Source organism: Sus scrofa, chromosome 6 (genome assembly GCF_054392235.1).
Source record: "Sus scrofa isolate SSC_HxYL_T2T_F1_AM1 chromosome 6, Sscrofa_HxYL_maternal_Yorkshire_Landrace_v2.0, whole genome shotgun sequence".
NCBI lineage: Eukaryota > Metazoa > Chordata > Mammalia > Artiodactyla > Suidae > Sus > Sus scrofa.
In genome coordinates, this window is record NC_139388.1 from 23,314,129 (window position 1) to 23,340,759 (window position 26,631).

At 36.5% G+C, this 26,631-nt stretch overlaps 1 protein-coding gene across 14 annotated transcripts in view; it reads left to right on the top strand.

Annotated features, from left to right (window-relative positions):
• Positions 1 to 26,631, top strand: part of LOC146402252 (uncharacterized) — a 1,625,488-nt gene that overhangs the window by 1,497,567 nt on the left and 101,290 nt on the right. For 7 of the 14 annotated variants that reach the window (XR_014805638.1, XR_014805639.1, XR_014805648.1 and 4 more), the window contains one exon: positions 21,685 to 21,763. Coding sequence is in view for 4 of the 14 variants with exons in the window: in XM_084959869.1 (XP_084815995.1) it covers positions 21,685 to 21,763 (79 nt within the window). In the remaining 10 variants the exon portion in view is untranslated. Of the gene's footprint in view, positions 1 to 21,684; positions 23,906 to 26,631 lie in introns of those variants that run through there. The other 7 variants (XR_014805640.1, XR_014805644.1, XR_014805641.1 and 4 more) reach the window with 1 other exon arrangement.

Here is a 26,631-nt window from a genome sequence, read left to right on the forward strand (position 1 = left end):
CTCTAACGTGGATGTGTTTGATCCAAGTGCCTCTCTTAACTTTGTACAGTGATGAAAATAATTTTATTCTTTTCTGTGTTGAAAAATAAAAGGTATACCCAAAGAGCTGAAAGCTTTAACTGACCTTGAGCCTCCCATTGGCTCCACTCCTGTATTTGGGCAGGCATTAATTTAATCAGAGCTAGAATCTGCCTGCAGCAAGGACTCAGCAGCTTGAGAAATTGAGCCTTCTGCTACCTTCACTTTTGAATACATCATTTGGAATTCATGGTATTAGAATAACTTCATTGCTTAGATATGAACCATGCATTGTGTGTATGTTTATAAACATTCCCACTTATTTCCACTTGAAGGGCAGAATGACACTATGATGATTAAAGGAGAAAATTTTATACCTTATATATATTACATGAGAGGATTTTATATGAGATAATAAATCAGGTTATTTTATTATGTACAAGTTAGGTTCATTTAGGCAATGCCATACCTTCTCTGAGACTCAATTTCTTTAAGATAGAGATAATTATAGAATTGAAGATTGAGGTATGTTTTGTACATGGGCCATGCACCATATTTGCTGCTTTGGTTCTTATTAAATAAGTGATTGATCTTGTCTAATTCATTGCCTAGACAATTGCAGTTATTCCATGGGAGAGCTGGGACTAAAATTCTAGTTTTCCAATGCCCTCATCAATATTCTCTTTAGTGTTAGCATAATGACACATAATATTGGGGACAGTGAGCTAAGTCACAGGGTAGAAACAAACCAAGATGGGTACTTGGTTTCCATCTGCTTGTTTCTACCTACTGAAAAAGAGATGCACAGGAGAGAAAAAATTAAGATACAACTGTATGTCTGAGTCCAACAGGTAATTACTTGGAAGGTCCATGATCTCTGGCTCCGTTCATTTATATCTTTTTTAAATTCACATTTGAAAAATTCTTATCATATTCCATGGAGAAGTGAAGGCATGAACTGCATTCTCTACTTCTCACTTAAAAACCAGCTACTGACGGGAGAGGGAGGGAGTGGGAGGGATTGGGAACTTGGGGTTATCAGATACAATTTAGAATAGATTTACAAAGAGATCCTGCTGGGTAGTATTGAGAACTATGTCTAGGTACTCATATTGCAACAGAACAAAGGGTGGGAAAAAAAATGTATACATGTAGGAGTAACTTGATCCCCATGCTGTACGGCGGGGTGGGGGGGGGGGGCGCGGAATCCCAGCTGCTTACAAGTCGACGTTAGAAAGTTCTTGATAAAATTATTGAAAAACCGCCATTTATTTATTAGTATTGTTTTTTATTATTTATAATTTATTAGTTATTAGTTAACATTATTTATTATTACTATTATCGTTCTTTTGGTAAAAAAAAAAAAAAATGTTGTATTAGACAACTAATATGGCCCCAAAAGTTGTCTGCATTCTATTCTCCAAACACCTGTGGACAGATTCAGTTACACAGCAAAGGGGAATAAGGTTGCAAATGGAATTGAGGTTGCTAATCAGTTGACCTCATAATGAGATGATCGTAGATTATTCGGGTTAGCCCCGTATGTCACCAGCATCCTTAACCATGGAAGAAGGAGGCATAAACTTTGTGAAGACAATCTCTCTTTCTCCCTTTACAGAAATCTAAACTAACTGAGGTTTTGACAGATGATTTTGTTGCAGGGGGAGGTACAAAGTAGATTCGAACCTTGAAGGTGTTGGGAGAGAATGGGACCAGGAGAGGACAAATAGTGTCACTTCTCCGGCAGCTGCTAGTAGAAATGACAATGTACCTCTTGACTTATGGAAGCACTCCCTGAAGAGTAGCCAGGCTTTCATACGAACAGCTTGAAGGGAATCAGGCCCTAAGTACTAGGCTTCAGCAGATGCCTGTGTTTTAAATGTACCCCTTGATTTTTATTTGCAGTTTCCAACTTCAGAGCTAAAACAGCAACTACTTTAATGTTAGTAACTTTGAGTAGAAGCACTTAAGTTCTGCCCCACGCTTGGACATTGGGTAAAACCAAGCCTTCTTTGCATATGTGTTGAGGACATATGTGTATGTATGTTTGTGAGTGCAAATGTACAAAAATAACTGAGATTAAAATTTGGACCAGTCTCAAAGGAAGGACATTCGGTTATATTTGCTTTCAATGAGACAGTAAAATGTGACTTTTTTTGCATACTTGACTTTGCATATACAAAAATACTGTATGATAAAATAATAGTTTTGAATAAAGTTAAGAAGCTGAAGAGCTGCATATCTGAATGCCAAAGACAGATGTGTTTGGTACACAAAAATAATTGCAGATGAAAATAAAATAGTTTACTTTTTCTGGCAGAGAGGGTTGGAAGGAATAAAAACAGATACATATTTCCTTCTATTCTATATTCCACTTAAGTTTGTGTGATTACTTTCATCTCAACTAATTTATGTTTATCCTTCGTCTCCCGAATTCCTGAAAGCATGATCCACTGCAATTCCCAGTACTTAGCCCTCCCCTGTTCCATCTTTGTTTCAGATATTACTCTGCCCCTTCCTTTTAAATAAGTGAAATAACAGAATATTGGTGACTTGGGAGAAGGAATTTTTTTTTAAGTCTCCAGAAGGTTGTAAATGTGGAAATAAAGTACTCTATCACAGGACTATATATACTTGTATATGAATTTTAATTTTAGGAGTTGTTAGCTGTTTGGTTTTTTCTTATTCCATCCCTACTTATTTCTCCTTACACAATCTGAAATGCTTTGCTTTTCAGTACCATCTGACATACATCATTTATTTAATTTACTCAAGTGCTTGTTTATTGGCTGTCTGTACCCACAAAAGTAAAGTTACAGTGGCAGCAATATTTGTGTTTTCATGAAAATATACAATGCTGCACCCTCCCTTTCCCCAGCACTAGAAGAGTATCCACCAATTGATGCTCAATATTTGCTAATTGAATGAATGAAGGAATATCTTAGATTCACACTTTATCATAGGTAAACTGCAGATGGTAAAATGAGTTTCACAAGTTAATTATGAAAATTAGAATATAGTATATTAAATATAAAGTGATGATAAAGTATCTTTTGGTGTTCAAAGTTGATAGTATTTTTGTTGTTGTTTTTAAAGTAAAAGAAATAGTCATATAGAAGAAACAGAAAGGCCTCTAATATAGAGAAGAGATAGGGTAGAATAGTTTTATGGGGAAAGGTAATGGAACATAAAGGGATTTGATTTTGGAGGAAGGATTATTAATAGACTGGCAACATAGCTTGTATGCACAACCCATACTGTTGTGTACAGTAGAATTTTCTGTGAGGGTACAAATATTCTGTGTCCGTGCTGTTCAGTGCAGTAGCTGTTAATCCATCTATGGCTATAGAGTGCATGAAAGGAGAATAGTACGACTAAGAAACTGAAGTTTTAATTTTTTTTTTGTTTAATTTTCATTTAAACTCACACGGTCACATGTGGCAGTATTTTATGACAGAGCAGATCTTGAGCAATGGCTCCCCAAACTAAATGGACTTAACGAAGCCTAGCTTAAGAACACCCATTAAAATGCAGATTTTCATGCTTTACCTCTGAATTCATTTGCACTAGACCTGAGGGTGAGGCCCAGGACTCCACATTTTAAGGAATCAATTTTGGATTATTTATGTAGGTTATCTTTCGATTTTGCCTCTGTGCCAGTTCCTGGAGGTCTATTTCTGTCATTCCCTCTGTCTTTGCTTGTACTGTGTCCCCCAGTCTTTAAAATATATGTCACATTAAATGTTACCAGTGGTTTCATCCCATCAGTCCAAAAACAAAAATCATATCTAGGAAGCAGAGTTGCTCCCTTCATTCTCTTTGAAGTTAATTTTAAGTAAAGGCTGATTTATAATTCCATTCTCCTCATTCACCTCTAAATTTAATCCTCCTTATTCTTCCAGAGAGTCAAGGCTTTATTATAAGCGGGATGAAGAATCCTGGTAGTTTTGCATCATTTAGACTAAATTCGGTAATGCCCATTGTTCAGATATTTACAAATGTATCCCCAAACACCTCTGAAGACAATAAAATTTTCAACTCTGTGGGGACTTGAGAGGTCCTACACTTTCATTTTACTGATTTAAAAAAATGATAACCAAAAAGTCAAGGCTGAAGAGCTAATCATTACTGTTTCCTTTTTTCCACATATCCAATCTTTGGAGGCCAAAGGCAAATGGTCAAAGATTAATGATGATTAACATTTATTGACCACTTCTTTTTCGGAAGAGGATTATATGTGGGAAATTTAATGAGTAAAGAGGTTGTTTCCATCACCTTTGTGATGTAGTTGCAATACCCAGGATATATAGGTATATCGGTTACTCTGCTTTTGGCTAGAAGGAAAAAAAAACTGTCTGAAAACTTGAAAATGGCTTCTTCATAAAGGCAGCTTAGGAGTTCCCGTCGTGGCGCAGTGGTTAACGAATCCGACTAGGAACCATGAGGTTGCGGGTTCGGTCCCTGCCCTTGCTCAGTGGGTTAACGATCCGGCGTTGCCGTGAGCTGTGGTGTAGGTTGCAGACGTGGCTCGGATCCCGCGTTGCTGTGGCTCTGGCGTAGACCGGTGGCTACAGCTCCGATTCGACCCCTAGCCTGGGAACTTCCATATGCCGCGGGAGCGGCCCAAGAAATAGCAACAACAACAACAACAAAAGACAAAAAGACAAAAAAAAAAAAAAAAAAAAAAAAAAAAGGCAGCTTATTATTTACAAATTGAGAAGTCTGGAGAGAGACAGTTGCCGCATCAGTTCAATGGCTCAGGAATGCCATCAAGGTTCCAATGTTCTGGCTTTGTCTCTAGTAGGCTCTGCATTTCGATGGTCTAGTCTCAGTCTTACAAACTCTTGGTGACAGGATGGTTGCCCCAGATTCATAAACATGTCCTCCAAAGAAAGGAAAGGAAAAAGGTAGACTATTTCTTAGAGTTATACCGTTATTAGGGAAATAAATCTTCTACACAAGCCTGCAGCAGACTTTTGTATGTTTCATTGGCCAGATTTTTGATGCCTGATGACTCTTAACTGCAGAAGAGATTAATAAATAAAGGGTCCTACCTTTCAGTCTCTGTGATGGAATCAATATCTTTCAGAAAGGAAAAAAGTGAAGGAAAACAGCCATGGTTAGGCAAGCATTTTCTACCAGAAGGGAATATGGTCTTGCTACGGATATATTAAATTTTTACAGGAACTTAAAAGATGATTATGAAGACATTTCCATTTTGGAGATTAGTGTAGAAGACTTTTGACCCAATGGTTGTCAACTTAGAAATTCTTTCCTTCCTTAGAGTATGGAGGAAATGAAACAACCATCTGACAAGAAGAATGAGCAATAAGACAGAGGAGTCCTGAAGTTAAATAAAACACAGCTCTAACATTTTTTTCCCAGAAAAGATTTTGGGGAGGGAGTATAGAATAAATTGTTTATAGCTCTCACTCTTATATTGAGCTGCCATTGAATAAGATAAATAGTCTACTAGTGTGTGATGCAGAGAAACAGTGTGAATCAAAGCAGGCAATGTTATTGCTTTCCAAGGCAGTGGTTTGCCTAAATGGAGAGTACTATGTCTGGTATTTGTCACTATTTCTTAGAAAGGGTATAATTTCTCTTGAAGGACTATTACACTAAGTCACTTAATGATACCAAGCTTCTAAGATTTAAGATGTAAAGGAAGAATGTTAAAAGTTGTGCATTTGTTCACTGGGAGGTAAAAGGGAGTTTAAATTCCTATTTAGCCTTGGCAATTTCCATCACTGGCAGAGACTATTCCTCTCTCATGTTTTTCTCTTTATTCAGTGCCAGTCCATATTCTGCTGCTACTTCCCTTACTCACCACTTTAACTGCAGCACTTTATGTGAGGGGCACAAGTGAAGCAAGGAATCTGTGCTGCTCTGTGAATCATCTGTCACAGGGAGGCTTAAATGCGTGTTTCTTACCTGCCTGGAGGAAAATGCAGTAAATGCATTTTGAGTGAGGGAGAGAAAGTTGTGTGTTCTTAATAACTGGCATATTTATTACGACTTAAACAGGAAAATTGCATATTTGTGAATTGAAAACCACAGGTGGATGGAATGATCAGCTTTGTCTACATGCAGAATTACAACCAGGGCTTATGAGTATGTGGTTCATCAGTAAAACTAGTAGGATAAAGCAGACCCAGATTAATCCTCTGGCTGTTCATCAGTAACTGTAACAACATGAGAAAAGTGCATACCACTCTGGGCTTCATTTTCCTCATTGCTAAAATACAGATACTAATCATACACATCAACAGAGTTTTAATAATATTAAATGAGCTAATTACTATAAATTCTTTAGTTAGGATCTGATATACAGAAAGCCCCTATTACATATCAGCTGTGATGCTGACAATAATAATACCAACAAAATCCAAATGAGTAGTCATAAGATACTCAAAGAGCAATTTTCCAAAAAGAAAAATGAGAACTACGTGAATGTATGAATACAAATAAAAGACTGAAATATATTAAAATGAATTCTGAGGTGCACAGATATTGAAAAGTTGGCTTTGAAAGCCACAAAACCCAGTGAAATTGGTCTTTATGGAGCCAGGCTAAATGGCTCTCTGCATTTTAGCTGGATTCGCTGCCTTGTGTAATACTGTGTTAGCCATTTCTTAACCATTAATGATTAAGAGGTTGGACATTGCCTCATGAATCCACATGGTTCAAACAAGTTCCAACACTTGGGAGCCCTTTGACCTCAGAAAAAACTGTTTAAATTCTCTGTGGATAAGGTTTTCCATTGCAGGAGTTCCTGCTGGGGTATTAGGGGATTGGCGATCAGTGGCATCTCTGCAGCATCTGGACACAGATTGGATCCCCAGCTGGCACAGTGGATTCAAGGATCTGGTGTTGCTGCAGCTGCAGCATAGGTCGCAACTGCTACTCAGATCGATACCTGGCCTGGAAACTCCGTAGGCCATGGAGTGGCCAAAAAACAACAAAAAAAGACTTTCCATTCTGAATCAGGAGCAAATTATATTATTTTATTAGCTATTCTATATGGCTGCTTCTTAGGATTTCATGAACTTACTGTGCAAGCACTCAGAATAGTGCATGCCATATAGTAAGTATTTAATAAGAATTAGCAATTATTAGTGGATGAAAAAGAAAATTCCATCAGTTATAGGAGCAAAAATGACCTGGATCCTCACACCGCATGTTATAGTTTCAAATGAACATTCAATTCCAGTCATTTGGGAACAGAACATGATCTTATTCTGCGTACATTAGAATTTGGTGCCAAGAATAAAAGGGGCTTAAATAAAATGGAGCTTTTTTATTTTTCTTCTGAAGATACAACATAGTCCAGGAAGTTTCAGAAAGAAGAGAACTCAAAGGGAAAACAAAAGAACATGTCTTTCAAGCTTGAAGAGAATCACCTGTCATATGACACCTTTATTGAGTCTTGACAACACTTTTTTTTTAATTCAAATTCCATTTTTTTAATTTTTAAATGATTTTTATTTTTTCCATTATAGTTGGTTTACAATTTATGCTGTATAGCAAAGTGACACAGTCACACACACACACGTATACATTGTTTTTCTCACATTATCCTCCGTCATGTTCCATCATAAGTGACTAGATATAGTCCCTTGTGCTATACAGCAGGATCGCATTGCTTATCCACTCCAAATGCAATAGTTTGCACCTATTAACCCCAGACTCCCAGTCCATCCCACTCCCTCCCCCTCCCCCTTGGCAACCACAAGTCTATTCTCCAAGTCCATGAGTTTCTTTTCTGTGGAAAGGTTCATTTGTGCTGTATATTAGATTCCACATATAAGTGGTATCTTATGGTATTTGTCTTTATCTTTCTGACTTACTTCACTCAGGGTGAGAGTCTCTCATTCCATCTATGTTGCTCCAAATGGCATTAGTGTGTTCTTTTCTATGGTAGACCACGTTTTACATGTAAGAATTGTTTGGAAAAGCATTACTACCCCATTGATCATTTTAAAATATTGCAGAAATATATGTCTCCTTCCTAAAGTTTTGGATACCCAATTACAGTTCTGTTTGCAGAAATACAAATTGTGCCTTCACCTCTAAAAACAGTATGGTTTGTTTTATCTTCTGTTTGAGATTCTTCAAGAGCAGGAAGATGATACTATAATAACCGAAGTATGTTACATCTGAAAAATGAATAACAACTGTCATTATTTTACCACATTTGCTGTGTTCTTTTTTGACTTAAGACATCCCAATGAAAAATAGCCTTGTTAAAAACAATAGCTTGCCAACTCCCGCTTTTTATTTGGCCTGGTGTACAAGTAATGGAGACTGCAAAAAGAATGGGCAATAGTAACTCTAGAAAGGGGATTTGTCAAAAAAATAAAAAATAAAAAAAAAAACCTATTCTTTGGCCTTCTATCCTACATGCTGGTAAAGAAGATGCCTGATAGAATTAGAATCCCCAGCTGCTTCTATTCTTACAGGAAACATAAATGTTATGTTTCTTAGCATCATTTGTTGGAATGCTGAAGACTTGGCTAAATCATAAAACTAGAAAGTATTGAAATACTCTGTTGTCCTAAATGTGGAGATGTCATTTATCCATCCGTCTATATTCTGTAATCTGACACTGCCCACTATGGTAGCCACTAGTTATGACTGTTATTTAAATTAAATTTAAAGCTTAGTTTCTCGGATGCTTATGTCATCACATGTGACTAGTGGCTTCTATATTGGAGAGTGCAAATACAGAGCATTTATATAGTCACAGAATGTTTTATTGGTCATTGCTGCTATAAACTCCTTAGGACCCCCTACTCTCATAGACACACAGTTCTTCCACCTGTACTTCCTCTATCTTTGCACTGTCTCCTTCAATCTATGGGAAATTTCTGTTTATAATTAATGCAAAACCAACTCACACAGAGAAATTGGCTTACTACCCTTTTACCTTCTAACTTTGGATCTGGAACTCTCTCGGAAATGATGGATTTTGATATTCTTTATTCTCATGGAATTTCTTGGTCTCTCTGCACATATACTCTGTACGATATCAATTCCAGGTCTCCTCTCCTTGAAATGATGTGGGCCATATATCTAGCAGAAGCCAGTCTTCTGCTGCTAATTGCCCCCACAATATCCATGCTCTCACACTATCCACCCCTGGCTCTATAAACATACATGTTTCCAGACAGCAATGCTATTGTAATTTATCTACAAACCTCCCTCACTTCACTCGAGACGAAAAATCTTATGTGGCTTCCCATTTTTCTTAGAATGAGACTGAAAGCACCCAACATGTGTTGAGTGCTTTACTTTGTGCTAGATGCTATTCCATTTGATTCTGAAGATCACTTCCTCTAATCCTCAAAACAATCTTATAAGTAGTTATTATTGCCACTTCTGACCCTGACACATCATACAGAAGAGGGAAGTGAGAAAGTAAAAAATGAGATAAATTTCTCAAGTGCACACAGCCAATAAAGTAACAAAACTGACACTGGAAATGAAGGAAATTGACTCCAAAGTTAAGTGATCAGATCCTTATATTTGGATTTCTTCACTTAGTAACTGAACTATGTCAGTCCCTATAGGTATCAGCAGCAGAAGAGATGGGAATTTAGGTTTTTGCAGCTAACTTGTTAGTGGGAGAGACTAAGCTAGAAAACAAACTTCACATCATTGTTTTCTTCTCTGCATTATCCTGTTATTTTGCCTGTTTAGATATTAAATTATAAAGAATTGTAGCAATTGAATCATTCAAAAACCGGTTGTTTATATGCTATTATGTGCCGTGATCTCTTCTAGACACTGACAGGTTTCAAAACTTACAAATTATAGAGGCAAATATCACAATGAAATGCCAAGTTGTGGAATCCTAGTTGACCCTATCCTCAAATGACTGGGATTTTTTTTTAAACACTTGTATTTTGCGTAAATATAAATTTCACTATATGACAAACTCTATTGCATGAAGCCCATTTCCTTTTAAATGTTATTCTCTAAGCCTGCAGCAGCCTGGCATCATGCAGGCAAGAATAAAGCCCCCATTAACTACTGTGCCCAAAGTTTCATAGCTGCGGCATAACAAGCTTTGGAATTTATAGAACAATTATAGAATTATAGAACAATCAAAGCTTTATGTAACTGCTGCAAATGCTAGATTCAGCACCCCAGGTGGGATTTTAGGAAATGCTATTGCTACTATTGCAAAGGCTTTTTAAAATTTGTTGTTGCTATTGTTTCTTGCTCGCTTTAAAAAAAAAATGTGTTTGGTTGGTTAGTTGATTTTGTCTCTTTTGAAGCAAAGTTTTTTTTTTTCTCCTTATATTCCATTCCTGTATAACACCTAAAATTGTCAAAGCAGCTATACATCTAAAAAGTATTTAAGACATACTGATTGCTTTAACACAATTATATTAGCCAATCCTTATAGTAATCCCCATTTGAGAGATGGGGAAAAGAGGTACATGGGGTGAAATAAGTTGCTCAGGGTGAAACAGCAGGTAAATGATAGAGTGAAATATTGAACTCTACATTGTTGACCTGAAAGCATATGCATTTTGGGGGTGGGGGGTGCTTTTTTAGTGTGACTTGTGTGACATATGGAAGTTCCCAGGCTTGGGGTTGAATCGGAGCTGCAGGTGCCAGCCTATGCCACAATCACAGCAATGTCAGATCCAAGCCATATCTGTGACCTACACCACAGCCCACAGCAATGCCAGATCCTTAACCCACTGATGGAGGATCAAACCTTCATCCTCATGCATAACAGTTGGGTTTGTTACAGCAGAGCCACAATGGGAACTCATTTTTTACATTTTCTAGTTAAAGTATAGTTGATTTACAATATTGTGCCAATTTCTGCTGTACAGCAAAGTGACCCAGTCATTCATATATCTATACACACACACACACACACACACACACACACACACACCCCACACACATTCCTTTTCTTATATTATCTTCCACCATGGTTTTTCCCAAGAGATTGGATGTAGTTCCCTGTGCTACACAGCAGGACCTCAAAAGCATATGCTTTTAATTTAATTATATTCTTGTCTCTTCCACTAGATCTTCGTTACGCATCCCCTTTTTCTCTTTTCTGGAGCCAGTGTGGCATAGTAAAGAAATACCATGAATTTCGGCATTAGGGTGGACTAGGTTAGGATCAGGTTCTGGAAAAGTAATTGATGTTTTACTGTCTCCTCCACTCATTATAATTTACAGCAGTCTTCCTAATTTTTAGAAAATTCTTAGAGAATAAAATGAGGTAGCCAGTGGACAGGCAAAAAGTCCAATTCTTTTGTCCCCCCTGCAACTTTCCTCCAAGGAGAAGTCCCCTCATACATTTCTCTTCTCTTTTAATTAACAGCATTCTGTTTCTACTTCATTGTTCACTCTTCTCTCCTGCCACTACCTTCCCTTGTCTCATCTCTTTTTCTTTCCACCCTCAGTAATATAATTTCTTTAAAAAATCAGATAATGGTGACTTCAGATGTAGTCCTAGCCCCGTGGCTTAATATAATTGAATAAAGTCATGTGGCATTTTAACCTTGAGTCTAGTTCTTCACCTATAAAATTCAATAGGTATTCTCAAAGATCCTTCCCAGAACTTCCACTTTATAATGTTGATGATATTTCTTTCAGACACGCTGGACACTTACAAAATTTTATTCTACAGATTGTATTCTAATGTTTTCACATTTCCTGACTTCTGTACCTTATGTTAATTTCTAATCTTTTGTCTACGAATGGCAAGTCATTAAACATTTGAAATGAAATGAAACATCTTGCTCCATCACATTTCAATTCTCCATCTGGCTTTTGCAATTGGACTTTGGTGGCACATGTGATTTTGGGCTTGGGGGGTTGTATGTGAGCAAGAAGTACGGGTGCCATCAGCCCACATGTCTGTACAGCCCTGAACTTTGTGGTCTCCATCATTTTCTGAGAAACAGATGGCAAATAAAATAAAATAAAATGTTCCCATCATGATGGTGGGGAAGGAGAGAGAAAGAAAGAGTGAGAGTGATGGAGAGAGGGAGAGATAGGTTAACTTAGAACTATGCAATGCATTTGTACATTTATTGGCTTGGGAAAAAAAAAAAAAAGATTTCATTGGAGAAAAAGATAAACCTTTGCCTCTGAGGGAAGCACAGTACAAACATTTAAATGAATACTTGGAGACTGAGAAATCATTGAGAAATAACTTGTTTAAAGTTAACTGACAGAGCATACTAGAATACTATAATGGCAGATAGGAAAGAATGTCATTTAGTTTTTCTGGTTACTCCCAAATCTATACTCCATAGATATTGATTCTATTTCATAACTGAAGTCAGCTATGGGAAAGACCCACTAGGACTACAGCTCATACAAGTATGATAAGCCAAGAGTTGGTGCCTGAGTGGAAACAGCCAAAAATTCAAAGTGTAATGGAAAACAACATGGAAAACTTGTATCATTACTTGATGAGAAACAAGCAGACAATTGTGATTAGTAGCAGAAAGAACTGGGGGTGTGTTGGTCTGCAGTTGCTATGTCATTGACTATCCTCTAAATAGGTAATTTAAAACAATATTTATTCTTGCTAAATACATGTATAACTGGGTCACCATGCTGTACAACAGGAAAAAAAATTGTATTGGGGAAATAACTTAAAAAAATAAATAAAATAATAATAACAAAAAACCCCCCATAGGAACGGGTGTCCAAGTTCAAGTAAGTGTAGTGCTAGACAGGACACCTGAAGCAGAAGAAGCCTATCCACAAGGACTGAGTCCAGAGGGTGTGGTTGTACCATCACATACCAGATCTGAGAGAACAAGATTCAAATAAGATTCAATTTCCCCAGTGGAGGGAATATCACCATGTTACGCTACCTCTCTGACCTAATACAACTGAGCTCTGGAGCTGAAGTTTCTAGATCAATAGATGGAAGTTATCAGTAGCTCTAGCAAGGAAGATATGGAAGGTATTCAAGAGGCCAGTACTCTTTAATAAATTATTCATTTCTAGAAATATTTGCATATTTGGTGATTTGTTCATTAAATTTTAGCATTATTGATCAGAATATCTAGTACTAGAATAGTGTATAAAATGTCTCCTGTAATATTCAGAAACTGGAGTCTGCTGGAACCCATTTTATTGTCAAATGTTTTCTACTGTATAAAAAGTAAAAGGTGAAAATGTTGAATAGTATTATTCAGTGATATTTTTATCCTAAGGCAATCTAAATGACTTACTGCTTTAAATACATGAGTATTTTCATTCAAATTAGTGAAATTTCTGCACTAATAGAATACTCCAAATCAGATTTACTAGTAGTAATAAGGAAACTGGACTATCAAGGAGATGGGGTGGAGATCATAAATCACACAGAAGCCAAAAATGCCAACAATTTACAATCACAATTGTAATGTGTTATATTCATTATTGTGATGAATATCACAATAATGATATTTTCAAGGCTTCCTTGTCAAAGCTCAAGGATATAAAAGTGGGACATAACTATTTCATTCAGCAGTCTTTTTTTCTTTTTTTTTTTTTTTTCTGATGCAGACACTGACAGAGATTAGCTGTGCAATCAGTGTTTTTGGTTGGAATTTCCAAAACAAATACCATGCATAGTTAATGCATATAAGGTACATCTGTTTAATAATAATAACCTTCATTCTAAATTAATTATTTAAAGATCTCTGGTGTCTTTATAAGCTCCATGTATATATCTGTATTTTTAGAAAGACAATCACCCATGGTTCCCGTCTATCCATTAGGGAGTCACATTGATCATCGGGGACCTCGAAGAAGCACTTACCTTGACACCAAAGTCTTGGTTCTCTCAAGCACAGAGAACTGAAACAGATTATTGTTTTCTGTGCCTGAAATTTTAGTATTTTCTTGGTGTTCTAAATCCTGCTGATTACGAATGCTGCAGTTTAGTACCCACTGCTCCCAGAAGCAATTCTTGATCCCTGAAGATGGAAATGATCTGGTGGCTCCACCCTGAACAATCCTGTAATTTTCATGGTGCCTGTTCATCACTCTCAAACTTCCCAGTTTCTCCTGGATTTTGACAAGCTTTCCTTACCACGTGTAATTAAACTCTGTTTCCCTTAGAACTCATTCCATAAGTTTACACATGGGAAGGGGTAAAAAGATTGGTGAAAGATAATTTTAAGTAATTAATATACTCATCATTTTCTCTGGTGAACAAAGCGTGGTGTACATTCTCCTGGTGGCATCTTGAGTGCATACATAAAAATATAAATTATTTTTATAATATTATTATTCACTTAAGGTTTAAATATTTTACTATATGTAAAATAGGCCTCGGTTAAGATAAATAAATACTAGTAGAGGAATTAAGTCAGTGTCTCTTAAAGGCATATTAGCCACATATTACTATTTTTAAAGTGTGTCTTGGAGCTCTGAGTGTAATGCCTTCATCATGTGCTGTTTCTTGATATACGGGGAAAATGCAATGTAGAAAAGCACATGTAACATGTAGAGATACTGAAACAACTCTCTGTCTCAGAGTTGCATTATTTGGATCCTCTGTATCAACTGTTTCATCAGATCTTCCAAAATACAAACCCCTTTCAGAGGTTCCCTGTCTTCTCAATACCTTCAGTATAACATCTAAGCTCCTTAGCATGACCTGTAAGACCTCTAAACTATAGGCACATTTTCTGCAATTTCCATATATTCTCCCATACCTCCAGCCTTCTTTGCATATGTTGTTTTCTTCTCCTGAAAGGACTTTTTCTGCTTTTCATGTTTAATTCTGCTTACCTTTTACGACTCTAGTAACATTTTTTTGTAGCCTTCTATGAACACTTCCACACCTTAATCTAAGGATTAAGGATCTTTCTTTCCTAAGGATCCCAAAGTACCAAATGACATCATGGTGTTACCGAGCATATTAAATAAAACAATCATTTTAAAGCAATTAGTATAGAGTTGATACTTGACAGATATTAAATATTGGTAAACATTATTTATTACCCAGTACATACTCTGTTATTCACTCATATCTTCTAATTATTCACCTATTACCCTGTTAAATTTTAAGTTTAACAAAGAAAGAGCTGTGTTTAGCATGTTTGAAAAATAGGAATAGAAATGATGATTAGGCAAAAAGGTAATGCTTATAATACTGCTTTATTTGTTTGGAAAATTCTCATATGATTTTGGATGAGATTTTATATTTGAAGAAGCTTCTTTACACACACTGCATCTTGGTTCAGGTAGAACACTTTGTATAATTTAGGGAACTTCTGATTATAAATCTTTTACCTTGATAAATAATGTATATTGGTTACAATCGCCTGCCTACTCTTTTCTCTAGGGATACCAACTAAGTTACTTAACACAAAATATAAGTGGTGGAATATTGTTATTGCTTCTAGCATCTTTTTAAGAAATTTTTGCAATGTGGGAAATTCTATTTCTGAGTTTTATCCCTGTGGAATCTGTTTAAAGGGTATGAACATTGACATTCAAAGTGGTACAATTCAGATATTTTCCATGAGGATGGGGCATGGCAAGTAAGGATAAGAACCTGGGGTAAAAAAGCCCAGTTTTTCATCATAGCTTTATACTGATTGCTTGACCTCGTGAGGTTACCTGATTTCTCTATGCTTTAATATGTCTGTGTATAAAATAATAATATTTATCTCACAACAACATTATGAGAATTAAAGAATTGGTTGCTATCCCACATACTCAGTGCTTCTCCCATGGCAGGCACTCAGTAAGTTTTCATCATTATTTTTATTTTATAATGATAATAATGAAACTCTGCTCCTCCTCCTGGGATAGAAGCCACATATCATGGACTACTTTATGCCTGATAACACCTGGACCATGACCCTTCTCTAGTTTGGTCCTTTATTCTTATTGCTTCTACCCATTCCAAAGTCTTTGCTTCTCTGAAGTCATTGATGCATGTGGTATATGTAAAATGCACACATATCTTAAAAGATTTTAGGCTTTACTCTCTTATCAAGTCCATTCCATCACTGAGGTTTTTAAAATAGAGAATAGAGAACATAGATTCCCATAAGCAAAGTCTAGATTTTTGTGATTAAAATATATAGATATGTTCCTTATTTATAGCAGAAAGAATTCCATGTTGAAGCATCAAGACTTAAATAGTCACAAGCACATACATGCCAGTTTAGGAGCAGCCTGGATTTCTTTTGCTTGGAAGTGGCTTGTTTTTTCCCCTCTCTTCCAACTGGAAGTCATTTATCATCCCTCTCAGAAGGAATTGTCAGCACAAACAATGCAGATTACAAAATGAGAAAAATAAAAAACAAAAACACATGCATAAATCTCCCAGGTAAATATGTTTCACAATTAAATAATTTCCTTTGCAACCTTCTGTACCAAAGGAGTGATTATTGCCTGTGGTTCTGAATCTGCGTCATGTGGAGGCAGGTCATTTGTGGGAGAGTTGTCCGCATGGGTGTGATTTCTGTTCCCTTGAGACTACTTTGTGTATTTACCACCCGAAGTGACTCCAGAAGGAGGATGTTATACCTGAACTAAGTTCCTTGACCACTGGATCATATGAACTGACTCCTAAAGTGAAGTAATACTCAGAAAAGTGAAAGAGAGTGAGTGGAAGAGTCTGTCATAGTCTTAAGTTTCTGAGGGATGCCTGTGATTTTACAAAGAAGATGATGCCTCTAGTATCAAGAAGCTTCTGCCAAATCTGATAATGAAACCACCTAAGAAAGAATACCCAGTAAAGAATTAGAGGAGGCTATCTATCTAAACCCATCATAGGCACAATAAAAACTAACATGATCCAGCTACCCTGCTGTATTCCCATCGGTGATGATGGCTGATATGTGTAAAACAGGAGTCTTTTCATTTTATCCCAACAACACAATAACAAAGATGCAACTTGTATCTCTTCTTTGTAAATAGGGAAACCCATGCACCAAGAAATTAAGTAAATGTCCAAATTCACACAAATTCTACTTATTGGAGGCAAGCCTTCTATCCAGCCATGTTGTCTCTAGGACCTTCACTCGTAATGGCTACATACTCTTTTTTCACTGGAAAAAAACAAGAGAAAAATAGAGAGGAGAAAAGTAAACTTGATTTTGTGGTCTTTGTTTATCTTTATAGCAGTTACATTATTATTATATATATATGTATATCCAAAAAATAATTCTTATCAACCAAATAGAGAGTATCAATTACGGAATGTATATTTGTCAATAAGTAATTGTAATAGATGTGAACTATTGCCTTTGGAATGGATAAGCAATGAGATCCTGTTGTATAGCACTGGAAACTATATCTAGTCATTTATGATGGCGCATGATGGAGGATAATGTGAGAAAAAGAATGTATATGTGTATGTGTGACTGAGTCACTTTGCTGTACAGTAGAAAATTGCGGGAGTTCCCGTTGTGGCTCAGTGGTTAAGGAACCTGACTAGTAACCATGAGGTTGTGGGTTCGATCCCTGGCCTTGCTCAGAGGGTTAAGGATCCGGCGTTGCCATGAGCTGTGGTATAGGTTGCAGACAAGCTCGGATCCTGCATTGCTGTGGCTCTGGCGTAGGCTGGTGGCTATAGCTCCAATTGGACCCCTAGCCTGGGAACCTCCATGTGCTGCGGGTGCGGCCCTAAAAAAAAAGAAAGAAAGAAAGAAAGAAAGGAAGGAAAGGAAAGTAGAGGAAAGGAGGAAAGAAAGAAAGAAGGAAGGAAGGAAGGAAGGAAGGAAGGAAGGAAGGAAGGAAGGAAGGAAGGAAAGAAAGAAAGAAAGAAAGAAAGAAAGAAAGAAAGAAAGAAAGAAAGAAAGAAAGAAAGAAAGAAAGAAAATTGACAGAACACTGTAAACCAGCTATACTGGAAAAAATTAAAATCATTTTAAAAAATAATGGTAGAAAGGACAGGCATAGATATGGAAACACAAAAAGAAGACGAGCCACTGCCATGGTGCTGAGCAGTAGGCAGTAGAAGGTTATACAAAAGAGGTAACTATTCTCTGCTTCCCAGTTATCTGGACCAAGTATTGGGAAATAGGCTTCAAAATTATAAGCATTATATATGACCTGTGTATAAATCCAGACTTTAATAAAAATGATTTCTTCAGACACAGTTCCATACCTAGGTCTGTTTCCTCTACCATGTGTATTTATAGCCTCATTATCCTTTTCCACTTATGGTAGCTATTATTCCTTTGTGTAAGCTCTCTTATTAATTACCTCTCAGACATGACTCTCTTTCTATAAATGTAGATACTACTTCAAGTTGCTTTTACTTCAATACTGTGTCTCCTGTACATTCACATGGCAGCTATGCAATGAGTATCCCTTCAGTACGTTCAAAGGACAGATTTGATTTTCTGATTTCCAAGCCTTGTTAGTGAGAATACTAGGAGAACTATGTCATATCTTTAATGATAAGGAAAGATGGCTGATGGGATGGAAACAGACCAGAAAACCAAAAAAATAAAATAAAATAAAATGGAAAAGGAACATAAGAATCAAAACAACAGAAAATAAAAATCAAACAGGAATGTTTGATGGCCTTGAGCGGTTTATTTAAAGGAGTAAATAGTCTTGTGTGATTCAGTGGTCTTCCCTCTAGTGTATCACTGTTTGTGATAGACGAGCAAACTGTATGAAGAACAGTTGAAGTTTTTGTAAAAGTTACATTTCAGTAAAGGCTTCAGTTGTGTGTACGTGTGTGTATAGCCACAGAGAAAGAGTGATTTATTTGTTAAACCACTTCAAGCAGGAAAAAGAAAACAAACAGACAGTAACTGTACAGAGGTCTTTTTCAAACATGGGAAAAAATTTTGCATACCAACTCCAACTCTCCTAAATATATAAATTTTGTTCTGTCACATGGTGCCTTAACTGATTCAGTGATTTATTCTAAATTTTATTCTTCAACTAGTAGTTTAAGAATACTACTTTTTTTCCCCACAGAGACCTGCCATTAGGAGACTAATGGTAATTATAAACAGGGCAACATAGCTTCAATGAAATGATTATGTGCCACTTAATATATCAAATGCTAGGTTGGATCTGTTTTCTTCTTGAGACATCATTTACCTTAGCATAAAAATTATAGTCACATCTTAACAAACACAGGCATAATAAAAATAGCATGTTAATAATCCCAAAATGAATGGTTCTGATTCTAAAGGCACAATCAATGCCAAGAAACTCTCCTATGGTTTTCTTTTATCTAAGGTACAAATAAAAATCATCTTGGTGAAAAAAAAAAAAAGAAGGTATAGGTGTAGTAAATCATCTCTTCCATATACTTAACTTTGTGTTTTGGACCAATAGCGTTCTTGGGTGCATTCACATGAACATAAGTGCCTCATAAATCAGACACATAGGAAGAACGGTGAATAATATAACTTAGTAGCTATAAGAAAAATATTAGTTATGGGAGTTTCTGCTGTGGCACAGTGGATTAAGTGTTGCTGCAGCTATGGTGTAGGTCACAGCTGCAGCTCAGATTCAACCCCAAGTTTGGGAACGTCCATATGCTGCTGGTACAGCTGAAAAAGAAAAAGGGAAAAAAAAATGTTAGTTATATATTTCTGGTTTTTTTAATCTATAGAACTCAACTGATTTTGGAAGTCAATTAAACTTCCAATAATTGAACTCTTTATCTTTAAAATGGGAACATGAGTTCCTAATTCACTGATGTAGTATTCAAGAAATAAAACCATAATGAATGTAAAGTGTCTAGGACATTAAGTCCAGCAGAAACCCAGCTGTAATAGCCATCATCCTACTCCCTCTGCATGTCCACTCAATCACATCCGTGTATGTACTAACAATGTGCCACGTAAGAAGGTCTCATATTAAAAACAAGAGGATCTGGGTTACCTCACCTCAAATAGAACGTAGGTACGTTCATTCTCTTACTTTCAAAGAGCTATGGCACTAGAGTTTTGACATGGCAGGGTTGTTACAGGAATGTAGTGAAACTTCTCAGGACTGATGTTCACACCTGCCTTTTTTTTTCTTTTCTTTTTTTTTTTTTTTAGGGCTGCACCTGAGGCGTATGGAAATTCCCAGGCTAGAAGTCAAATTGGATCTACAGCTGCTGGCCTACACCACAGCCACAGGAATACCAGATCTGAGCCACTTCTATGACCTACACCACAGCTCATGGCAACGCCAGATCCTTAACCTGCTGAGCAGGGTCAGGGCCAGGGATCAAACCCACATTCTCATGGATACTAGTCGGGTTTGTTTCCACCGAGCCACAATGGGAACTCCCCACCCCTGCTCTTTCATCATAGATATAACAGTTCTTTAGCACATGGTCTGCAGCATGTTCATATTTAATTCTTAGTTGATATTTACCTGGGTGTATGTAAGCTTATGAATATGACATACATGCTATTACACATGTGAATGATTCTGAATACGTATTAGGAACTAGAGTTCTTTAGAAAGACTGCCCAGCTTACAACTCCAATTCCACGATGTGAAAGCAGGATAACTCTTGGTCATTGTGCCTATGTTCTCTTATCCTTTCTCAAATGGGGATAAGTTTGAGAAATAGGGTAGAGGTGAGAATTTTTCATTGTGCTTTGTAATTGTTTTATTGATATTATTTTTGTGGTTGTTATTATTTAGTAGAACCAAGAAAAGCAAGATTTAAATCATTTAGTCTCTCTGTGAGCTTGAATTTTCACATCGGTGAAATAAAAATGTTGACCTTACAAGTTTATTGGGAGAAGTAAATGAGCATTTGTTTATAAATTCATTGGTCTGGTACCTGTCACCTTGGAAGCACACACATTTATGTATTTATATTGATTTATTTATATTCATAAAATATCAGATTAATAACAGCATACATGTTATATAAAATGTGTTATTTAAATGTATGTTTGCTAGACACTTGGGTTTGTCCCAAGAGTTTCTGCATTATTTTGGTTATTCATCCTGTTTGTTTTCATGGGTACCTAATGGGCATAACAGCTATACAGGGAGAAAAACAGACCTCAAGAACTACCCTTGATGTATATTTCATATTCAAAACTGAACAGAAAAAAAGAAAACTTCTTTTTTATTCTCTTGTCTTGTGTCTGTTTCTATCTCTGTAGAGTTAAATGCTATTCCTTTCCAAAACAAATCATTTCATTGACATGACTGTCCAAACCAAACAGCTTTTCTTGAATGTTAATTGGGAACTCTGCTGGTAAGAAGATTCCAACATCAGAATGGCCTACAGGCAGAGACATTTCTTTGTTTCTCTGTTCAACCGTTAAAAATATGGCCTGATTCATTTATATGGAGTTTGTCATGAAAAAAAAAAAAACAAAACTTTTTTTACAGTGTATTATCTGTCCTTCAGACAGAGAGATTTAACTGCTAAACAATATCCTATTGACAGAGCTTAAATAATTTAGCACCAAATGAATACCTACAATGGATTAAGCATAATGGTAACCCTATGAACACAAAGTGTATATGGCTCATGCCCTAAGAAGATTTTTAAGACAGTGAAGAAGACTGGTAGGTCAAATAGAGCTGATAGAAACAGTGAGCTCGAAAGTAAATAAATAAATACATGGGTATTATGGCGTAAAAAGAACATAATATTTCTTGGGGGGTAGGCAGCCTGTTTCTAGAATAGTTGACTGCTGAGTCTGACTCTGACTCTATCCTTGCTTTTAGACGTATACAGAGGAAGAAGAACATTGAAAAGATGAGGAACATCATGAACAAATATTTGAAACTGACCTGGACTGACAAGGTGGGTTTAAGCACCTATACACATTGTTAATTGCTCAATCTTAGCATGTTAGAGTAAGGAGAGAAATAGGAGGAATTAAAGCTAAACAAAAATCGGACACTCAAACAGGAAGCATCTTTGTTTAAGCTTTGTGAATGGAAGTCAAGGACAGTGTTTAAACCAAGAAAACAGTACATTCATATAGGTTTTTTACTTTATTTTAAAGTTATATTGCTCTTTTTGGGAAAAAAAAAAGCTTAGGAAAAAAACCCTAAAATGTATATGGATCCTCAAAAGACCCCACATAGACAAAACAACTTTGATAAGAAGAACTAAGCTAGAGGTACCACACTTCCTGACTTCAAACTATATTACAGACTATAGTAAAGAAAACAGTATGATACTCCATCAGATATTCTTGCCTCCTTTTTTTTGTAAATTAATTGACCATAGGTGCACAGGTTTGTTTCTGGGCTTTTGATCCTGTTCCACTGATCCATCTTCCTGTTTTTGTCCCACTACCATACTGCTTTTTTGGGGGTTTTGGTTTGGTTTAGTTTTGTTTTTATTAATGCATAGTTGATTTACAGTGTTGTGCCAATTTTTGCTGTACAGCAAAGTAGCCCAGTCATACATATATATACATTTTTTTCTTATACTATCTTCTGTCATTATCTGTCCCAAGAGATTGGATACAGGGTCTCATTGCTTAGGGTCTCATTCCTTACCCATTCAAAATATAATAGTTTATATCTATTGTATCTAAAACCAATCAAAACTCCTCAAATTTCCAATGCATCCCAGTCCTTCCCCCATCTCCTTTGGCAACCACAAGTCTATTCTCTATATCTGTGAGTCTGTTACTTTTTTTCAGACAGGTTCATTTGTGCCATATTTTAGATTCCACATATAAGATATCGAATGGTACTTCTCTTTTTGACTTACTTCACTTAATGTGATAATCTCTAGTTGTATCCATGTTGCTGCAAATGACATTATTTCATTCTTTTTATCATACTGTTTTGATGACTTTAGCTTTGTAGTATATTCTGAAGTAATGGAGCTTGATTCCTCCAGCTCAGTTTTTCTTTATCAAGATTGCTTTGTCTATTCAGAGTCCTTTGTGTTTCCCATAGAAATTTTAAAATTTTTTTATTGTATTCCTATGAAAAATATCATTGATAATTTGATAGGGATTGCATTGAATCTGTAGATTGTCTTGGATAGTATATGTCATTTTGATATTATTGAGCCTTCCAATCGAACAACATGGTACATCTTTCCATCTGTTTATGTCCTCTTTGATTTCTCTCATCAGTGTCTTATAATTTTCAGAGTAAAAGTCTTTTGACTCCTTAAGTAAGCATTTTCCCATGTATTTTATTCTTTTTGATGCAATGGTAAATGGGATTGTTTCCTTAAGTTTTCTTTCTGATCTTTCATTGATAGTGTATAGAAGTGCATGAGATGTCTCTGTGTTAATTTTTTATACTGCAACTTCACTGAATTCATTGATAAGCTCTAGTAGTTTGCATGTAGTATCTTTAGGACTTACCATTTATAGTATCAAGTTATCTGCAAATGGTGACAGTTTTACTACTTCTTTTCCAACTTGGATTATTTTATTTCTTTTTCTTCCCTGATTGCTGTGGCTAGGTCTTCCAAAACGATGTTCAATAAAAGTGGTAGAAGTGTACATCCTTGTGTTGTCCTGATCTTAGAGTAAATGCTTTCAGCTTTTTACCATTGAGTTTGATGTTAGCTGTTGGTTTGTTGTTTTTGGACTTTATTGTGTCGAAGTAGATTCCCTCTATGACAGTTTTCTAAAGAGGTTTTTTTTTAATCATAAATGAGTGCTGAATAAGTGGTTCTGGGAAAACTGGAGAACTACATGTAAAAGAATGAAATTAGAACATCTCTAACATCATACAAAGACAAACTTAAAATGGATTAAAGACCTAAGTGTAGGTCCAAATGATATAATACCCCTAGAGGAAAACATAGGCAGAACACTCTTTCACATAAATTTCAAGAATATCTTTTTGGATCCATCTCCTAGAGTAATAGAAATAAAAACAAAAATAAAGATTGGGACCTAATTAAACCTAAAAGCTTTTTCATGGCAAAGGAAACCATAAAAATATGAAAAGACAACCTACAAAACAGGAGAAAATATTTGCAAATGATGCAACAACAAGAGCTTAATTTCCCAAATAGATAAACACCTTATACAGCTAAATATCAAAAAACAAACAAACCTGCTGAATATCAAAAAATAAACATCCAGGAGTTTCCATAATGGCTTAGTGGTAACAAACCCAACTAGGATCCATGAGTCTGTGGGTTCAATCCCTGGCCTCGCTCAGTGGGTTAAGGATCCACTGTTGCCCTGAGCTGTGGTATAGGTTGCAGACGTGGTTCAGGTTCTGTGTTGCTGTGACTGAGCCATAGGCTGGCATCTGTAGCTCTGATTCAACCCCTAGCCTGGGAACTTCCATGTGCTGCAGGTGTGGCCCTATAAAGAAAAAAAATCAAAAAATGGGCAGAAGACCTAAATAGACATTTTTTCAGGGAAGACGTAGCTGGCTAACAGGCATCTGGAAACATAATCAATATTGTTAATTATTAGAGAAATGCGAATCAAAAGTACAGTGAGGTATTGCCTCACACCAGTAAGAATGCCATCACCAAAATGTCTATAAATAGTTAATGCTTTAGAGGGTGAGGAGAAAAGCAAACCCTCCTATACTGTTAGTGGGAATATAAATAGGTGCAGCCAATGGAGAATAGTGTGGAAGTTCCTTAAAAAAAAAAAAAAAAACTAAAGAAAGAGCTACCATATGGAGGTTTAAAGATCTTTGGATCTGTTGTTGGTTGTCTTCCCTTGGAAGAAAGGGAAATACCTGACTCAACTTCCCAACACCCCACCCCCAGCCAGGGCATAGCATTTCAGATCATCAGATGGTGGATGGGGAACTAGGCGCATGTATGATACATTTCATGTGGCAAAGCCCATGGACACCTGTGAGGGTCCACACTCACCCTCAAGCATCCCTGGGTCCAGGAAGACTCTCTCAGCCAGCTCCAGTCTCTCCTGATGCTCTCTTTTCTCTTCCCAAGTGTGACTTGTGTTTGTCCTTACTAGCCAGTTTGAGACATTGTTCAGGGATGAACTGCTAAATAAGAATTAATTTCAGAACATGGAGTCAAATGAAGTATAAAAAATAACAAGGAGCATATAGCAAGTCAATATTTAATTACAACTAATACTCCATTAGGGTAGCATCTACATCTGCTTTGTTAAATACCAAATATCTCTTAACCATCAGAGTATCTCCTACAGATTAGGTATTTAACAAAAATATATTAAAGAAACGAATTGATGAATGAATGAGTGACCAGATGAATGAACATAGGTTTGCATAAGGATTAAATGAGAAAATGTATTTTAAATGACTAGTATAGTACCTGGCACACAGGGATGAAATTGGTGGTTGTAGAAGTGGTTTTAGGGAGTTCCCATCATGGCACAGCGGACATGAATCTGACTAGGAACCATGAGATTGTGGGTTCGATCCCTGGCCTCACTGGGCAGGTTAAGGATCTGGAATTTCTGTGAGCTGTGGTGTAGGTCACAGATGTAGGTCAGACCTTGCGTTGCTGTGGCTGTTGGGTAGGCCGGCAGCTGTAACTCCAATTAGACCCCTACCCTGGGAACCTCCACATGCCGCGGGTACAGCCCTAAAAAGACAAAAGACAAAAAAAAAAAAAAAAGAAGTGGTTTTAGTGATTGTGGAAAAAGGATGGAAACAGTGATGGCGATGAGACTCATCCACCTTATACAGTATATCTTCTACAAAAATCACTTTTCTAAAAATACAGATTAACTTGTTCTCTCATGTTCCCTCATAATATGTGACTTGGCCCATACGGTTTTCTTCTTATTGAAATGTTCGTTCCCTCTCATCCTACACCCATCCCTAACTTTTGTTTCCTTGCTTAACTCATACATCAGAAAGTAGTTCAAATATTATACACTCGAGGAGATTTGGTATCTGTGACTAGGTCACATCCTCCTGTATTACACTACTCTTTTGTAGCACCTATCAGTGTTGGGATTGATGTCTATGTGATCTGCGCATGATTTTGGTCATCTCTCACACTAGCTATGTTTTCCACGTGGGGCCTATGTTTTTGTTCCACCTTCTATTCCAACACATAGCTCAGATTCTGGAACATATTTGCCAGGTAATGCACATTTACTGCAGAAATTTATAATTGAAAATGTAAAAATAAATAAAGGTGATTGCAACACATGAAGATGGTGGTGGATCAACAGAAAGAAGCATTTGTCTAAGCAGTGGAAACATTTCCAGTCTCTATTCCCAGTAGGTTCTCTTTATTGCTTCTTTTTCAACCCCTTTTTGAATTCTTATGATGCCTCTTCAGGTCTCTGTATTTATTTGTTTGTTCTTTATACAGTTTCTTTCTTCCAAAAAGCCCCCCTGGTAGCTTTGACAAATCATGAGAGGATATTCGTTCTTTTGGCTTGCAAGCTCTGCAATATAGCCTCAGGTGAAATTGCTCAAAGGGCCTGAAAGGAAAGAAAAAAGAGTCAAATGAACATGTAACACGACTCTCTCGTTCCTCTACTTTACCTTTTCTGTCTTAATCTATTCTACTTTATGTTGCTTGAGCAAGACTTTTCCCTCAATAACTTGAAAAGACTTAGCTTAATTTCTATATTCAGGTTTGGAAGATATTCTACAAATGGTGTAGTCATGTTCTGTAGGTCTTGAGCAGAGACTCTTTTAAGATCAAAAATACAAAACTCAGAGTGCAGATTTCTGTGAAATACAGTATTTATTAAGAATGGGTAAAGCATAAAT